We start from the raw sequence: 6,000 nt of genomic DNA on the forward strand, positions 1-6,000 counted from the left end.
GTGGCTATGGGTACCCGCATGGGCCCCAGTTATGCCTGTCTCTTTATGGGGTATGTGGAACATTCCTTGTTGCAGTCCTACTCCAGCCCCCTTCCACAACTCTTTCTCCGGTACATCGATGATTATTTCGGTGCCGCTTCATGCTCTCGTCAGGACTTGGAAAAATTTATTAATTTTGCTTCCAATCTCCACCCCTCCATCATTTTCACGTGGTCCATCTCTGACACTTCCCTTCCCTTCCTTGACCTCTCTGTCTCAATCTCTGGTGATAGACTGTCCACCAATATCCATAACAAACCCACCGACTCCCACAGCTATCTCGATTACAGCTCCTCACACCCCACTTCCTGTAAGGACTCCATCCCATTCTCTCAGTTCCTTCGCCTCCGTCGCATCTGTTCCGATGATGCTACATTCAAAAACAGTTCCTCTGACATGTCCTCCTTCTTCCTTAACCGAGGTTTTCCACCCACGGTCGTTGACAGGGCCCTCAACCGTGTCCGGCCCATCTCCCGCGCATCCGCCCTCACTCCTTCTCCTCCCTCCCAGAAACATGATAGGGTCCCCCTTGTCCTCACTTATCACCCCACCAGCCTCCGCATTCAAAGGATCATCCTCCGCCATTTCCGCCAACTCCAGCACGATGCCACCACCAAACACATCTTCCCTTCACCCCCCTTATCGGCATTCCGTAGGGATCGCTCCCTCCGGGACACCCTGGTCCACTCCTCCATCACCCCCTACTCCTCAACCCCCTCCTATGGCACAACCCCATGCCCACGCAAAAGATGCAACACCTGCCCCTTCACTTCCTCCCTCCTCACCGTCCAAGGACCCAAACACTCCTTTCAAGTGAAGCAGCATTTCACTTGCATTTCCCCCAACTTAGTCTACTGCATTCGTTGCTCCCAATGTGGTCTCCTCTACATTGGAGAGACCAAACGTAAGCTGGGCGACCGCTTTGCAGAACACCTGTGGTCTGTCCGCAAGAATGACCCAAACCTCCCTGTCGCTTGCCATTTTAACACTCTACCCTGCTCTCTTGCCCACATGTCTGTCCTTGGCTTGCTGCATTGTTCCAGTGAAGCCCAACGCAAACTGGAGGAACAACATCTCATCTTCCGACTAGGGACTTTACAGCCTTCCGGACTGAATATTGAATTCAACAACTTTAGGTCGTGAGCTCCCTCCCCCATCCCCACCCCCTTTCTGTTTCCCCCTTCTTTTTTTTTCCAATAAATTATAAAGATTTTCCTTTTCCCACCTATTTCCATTATTAAAAAAAAACCCACTAGAGCTATACCTTGAGTGCCCTACCATCCATTCTTAATTAGCACATTCGTTTAGATAATATCACCAACTTTAACACCTATGTGTTCTATTGTACTATTGTCGTTGACATCTTTTGATGATCTGCTTCTATCACTGCTTGTTTGTCCCTACAACCACACCAACCCCCTCCACCTCTCTGTCTCTCTATCTCTCCGCCCCCCACACACACACCTTAAACCAGCTTATATTTCAGCTCTTTCCTGGACTCGAACTCAAGTTCTGTCGAAGGGTCATGAGGACTTGAAACGTCAACTCTTTTCTTCTCCGCCGATGCTGCCAGACCTGCTGAGTTTTTCCAGGTAATTCTGTTTTTGTTTTGGATTTCCAGCATCCGCAGTTTTTTTGTTTTTATCTACCAGTTGCCAATGAGTTTGGCATCCAGTATTAAATTGCTCCCAATTAACCAAACAATAGCAATCTCACTCAAAGACTATAGGACATTGGAAATAAAATTCACAATGCTGCAAACTTGGGTGCTCTTGAGGTTGGAACTGACTCACATTGTTTGGTTAGAGTACAGAGAATTCTACTTTGCATCTAACCTTGACAACCTGACCCAGGAGTGCTCATTTCTGACAGTAGTTGCAGAAAATGAATTGTTCCATTCCCCACATCAGCTTTACTTTAATAAGCATAAAATTTACCCAAAAAATATACAACTAGCTAAGTTTTATTTAGTAAGTAGAGTAGAATAAACAGATGGCATACAGCATTAGAATATAGGCAGATGGTTAACTCAAACAAAATATCACTCAAGCAGGAGAACTATTTGCAAAACATTTTATAGTTTACAAACTCATCTGGGAATTCCGGACCTATCATTCTACAAACAACACAGTTGCAGAGGTTTAGGCTCTTCACCACAGAGCAGAAGGCAAAGCAATTCATATCGATTTTCAATCAATTCAAATTAAATAACATACTACCACAAGTACTTCTATCAAGGTCTCAGCTCGGTACAGTGTACTTACATAGAACCTGCCTTATTTAACACTCTTTAAAAATTATGGGTAACCCATTGAGGGCAGAGGTAAGGAGAATTTTTTTTCTCAGGGTCAAGTGCTTTTGGAACGCGCTTCCTCAAAAGGTGGTGGAAGCAGAGTCTTTGAATATTTTTAAGGCAGAGGTAGATAGATTCTTGATAAGCAAGGAGGTGAAAGATTATCGGGGGTGGTGAAAGGTTACCGGGAGTAGGTGGGAATGTGAAGTTGAAAGTTCAATAAGATCATGGCTGATCAGATTGTATGGCAGAGTAGGCTTGAAGGACCAAGTGGCCTATTCCTGCTCTTAACTCATGTGTTTATATTACTTCAACTTCAGTTGTGCAACAGGTGTAGAGAAACTTTGTAGAAGCAAGCTGCAAATAAATCCAAATATTCATTAAAAAGCATTTTGATCTCTTCATTACCAGAGAGAGAAAGCTGTCTAAAACTTACAAAATCCAATGTCACCGACTGCAAATCCACCACACCATTATATTTCACATTTACTATTCCAAACAATATTTTAACAATTCAATACACATAAAAATACAGACCATCCAAGAGTCTGTACACATTACAATTAATGCACAATATAACTTGGTTCACATTATTTATTTTCAATTGTTTTCAAACTTTGCTTTAACACATCGTAAGTATTGACACATTCCCAGGGACCCAGTCCTACCTTCCAAGATAATGTCAACTACCCCGTGGAAAATGGGGACATTTATGCAACATCCTGGTAAAGCTCCTCTACATTCTCTCTAGTGCAATCACATCCCTCCTATAATGCAGATTCCAGAACTGCACGCAATACTCTAGCTGTGGCTAGATTTAAAATGATTTAGACTTGAATGTAGGAGGGTCGATCAGTTCGCAGATGACATGAGAATTGCTGGGGTGGTAAATAATGAGGGGGATAGCCTTAGATTACAGGAGGATATAGACGGGCTGGTCAGATGGGCTGATCAGTGGAAATAGAATTTAATCCGGATAAGTGTGAGGTGATGCACAAAGAAAATACGGGAATACACAATGAATGGTAGGACCCTGGGAAGTACCGTGGAATCTTGGTGTGCATGGCTACCGGTCCCTTAAGGTAGCAGGACAGGTAGATAAGGTGGTTAAGGCAACATATGGGATACTTGCCTTTATTAGCCGAGGCATAGAATATAAGAGCAGAGAGGTTATGCTGGAACTGTATAAAATGCTGGTAAAGCCACAGCTAGAGTATTGCGCGCAGTTCTGGAATCCACATTATACGAAAGATGTGATTGCACTAGAGAGAGTGCAGAGGAGGTTTACCAGGATGTTGCCTGGGCTGGAGAGTTTTAGATATGAGGAGAGATTGGATAGCCTGGGGTTATTTTCCCTGGAGCAGAGAAGATCGAGGGGGAACATGATTGAGGTGTATAAAATTATGAGGGACATAGATAGGGTAGACAGGAAGGAACTTTTCCCCTTGGTGGAGAGATCAATAACCAGGGGGCATAGATTTAAGGTAAGGGGCAGGATGTTTAGAGGGGATGTGAGGAAGAATTTTTTTACCCAGAAGGTGGTGGGAATCTGGAACTCTCTGCCTGAAAGGGTGGAGGAGGCAGAAACCCTCATAACATTTACGGAGTATTTGGATGCGCATTTGCAATGCCATGGCATACAAGGCTATGGGCCTAGTGCTGGAAAATTGGATTAGAATAGTTAGGTACTTGTTTGACCAGCGCAGACTCGATGGACTGAAGGGCCTTTTCCTGTGCTGTAGACCTCTATGACTATAAATCATTGAATTAGTTTCCAGCAGATATACTATGCTAGGAAGTCAAAAATATTTTTTAAAAATACTTAGTTTCAACTATTCTCGTAGCACAGCCAGAAATCAAATCATCTTCCAGAACTTAGTTTGAACTTTAGTGCTTTAGGTGAGAAAAAAGTGTACATGCAGCACTTTGACTTTAAAATTCAAACCAACAGCAGATATACATGGATGCAGGACCTTGCTTAACTAGATACTTCAGACTGAAAACTCTAAAACCTTCTTCCAAGTTACAAAAGAAGGCAAGCCTTTGTTTCATGATAATTAAATGCATAATATACGAATTGTTCTGCAAGCGACAGTTCAACCAGTGCCAAGATGCCAAAAAAAAAGCCTGGCTGCAGCGAAACACCCTGATCAAGTACCATAGGAAATTCAGAGCTTATCCTGACCAGCTAAAAACGTGACAGCTCCAGATAATTGTGTGACTGTATGATCAGTGCATGCTTCCCACAAGATGCCCTGGGCTAAATCTGCCAGACTGGAGAAAAAGATGTTTTCATTAATTCAGACCACGTTGTGTTTTTTATTGGGAATGGGGCTGGGGATGGAGGGTTTCATGGAATTGCATCCATCCATCCATTCACCGCCACATTTCTCTGATGCGTTTGGCAGGAAATGCGCGAGCCGTGTCCGAGGGCGCGTGCGCGCCTCGCGATCCCTGGGCCAGTCACTGGGATGTCCTTTGGCGGCTCGGGGGGGTGGGGGGGGGCGGAGAAGACCACCTCAAAACACCGAGGCCACAAAGCGCGGCTGCTGCACGGCCCGTCGCCCCTCCCTCCCGCATTTACTCACCCAGCAGAGCCCTCAGGTGCTTGAAGCGGGTCAGCACATCCTTCTTTGGGTCCAGAACTTTCTGTGTAGATTTCTTGACGTCTCCATGAGCCTTTCTGGAAAACATGCCGTTCCTGAGCGTCCTGAAACCTCCGTCTTGTTTACACTCTGCCCAGCGCTCCCCCCCTGCCCAAAGTCGCCCTCAAGCTACCGGATACATCTCCGCTTATCCTCTTCTCTTCCTCCTGTTGTTGTCCTCCGGCCTCTTACTTCACTGACACCGCGCACAGCTCCCGCTCCGACCCCGTCCAACGGGAGTAAACACGGAACTGGCCGCCATACGCCACCGTCATCGATCACAGTTAACACCCCGCCTCCTCCTCCTCTTCCCCACCCCCCCCCAACGCGCCGCTGCGCTGACGTCAGCCGTCCTGCGTGGAGGCGGGGCCAGGAATCCCCTGCCCCACCCCCCGGCTCGGCCCCACCCCCGGCTCGTAACCACCCCCACCACACCGCCGGCCACGCCCCCTGCCCCTTCCCCTCCCTGTGTTTCACTCCCCGCTCAGCCAGCACGCGCAGCGGCCGCCATGACGTCAGACGCCCTGCGTGAAGGCGGGGCCAAGAATCCTCTTGGCCAACCACTCGCTGTTTCACTCCCGCACAGGGAGCTCGCGCCGCCGCAGGCAGGGCCAAGAATCCGTCGGCTCCTCCCCCCTTCCCAGTGTTTCCCGCCCTGATGTCAGCGGCCCCTGCGTGAAGGAGAGGCCAAGAAACCCCAGCTCCTCCACCCCTCCCCCTCCCGTATCGCTCCATGCCAAAAGAGCTCGCGCCGCTGCGCTGACGTCAGGCGCCCTGTGTGGAGGCGGGGCCAAGAATCCCGCCTCTTCTCCCTCCAATTCCGCGCCTAGTGAGCACGTGGTTTGGGATACAGCTAGTCCTACCCAATGGAGAGTGGCTTCCTGGCATAACCTAGCTCTTTGCAACTGGAAGCTGAATGGTTTGATTCACAAGGTTGTGGGTTCAATTCGCACCCCAGAAATGTGAGTAAATTATAGCATTTAGAAGCTTTTGGAGCCTGACCTATTTGATCAGAGCATGGCT

The 6,000-nt window shown here is 47.6% G+C and overlaps 1 protein-coding gene across 8 annotated transcripts in view; it reads right to left on the reverse strand.

Annotated features, from left to right (window-relative positions):
- ralgapa2 (Ral GTPase activating protein catalytic subunit alpha 2) overlaps positions 1-5,251 on the reverse strand; it is a 554,472-nt gene extending 549,221 nt beyond the window's left edge. For all 8 annotated transcript variants that reach the window (XR_005942422.1, XR_005942420.1, XR_005942421.1 and 5 more), the window contains exon 1: positions 4,921-5,251. Coding sequence is in view for 5 of the 8 variants with exons in the window: in XM_041183014.1 (XP_041038948.1) it covers positions 4,921-5,026 (106 nt within the window). In the remaining 3 variants the exon portion in view is untranslated. The remainder of the gene's footprint in view (positions 1-4,920) is intronic.
- Positions 5,252-6,000: the final 749 nt, after the last annotated feature.

Source organism: Carcharodon carcharias, chromosome 2, assembly GCF_017639515.1.
Source record: "Carcharodon carcharias isolate sCarCar2 chromosome 2, sCarCar2.pri, whole genome shotgun sequence".
Classification (NCBI taxonomy): Eukaryota; Metazoa; Chordata; class Chondrichthyes; order Lamniformes; family Lamnidae; genus Carcharodon; species Carcharodon carcharias.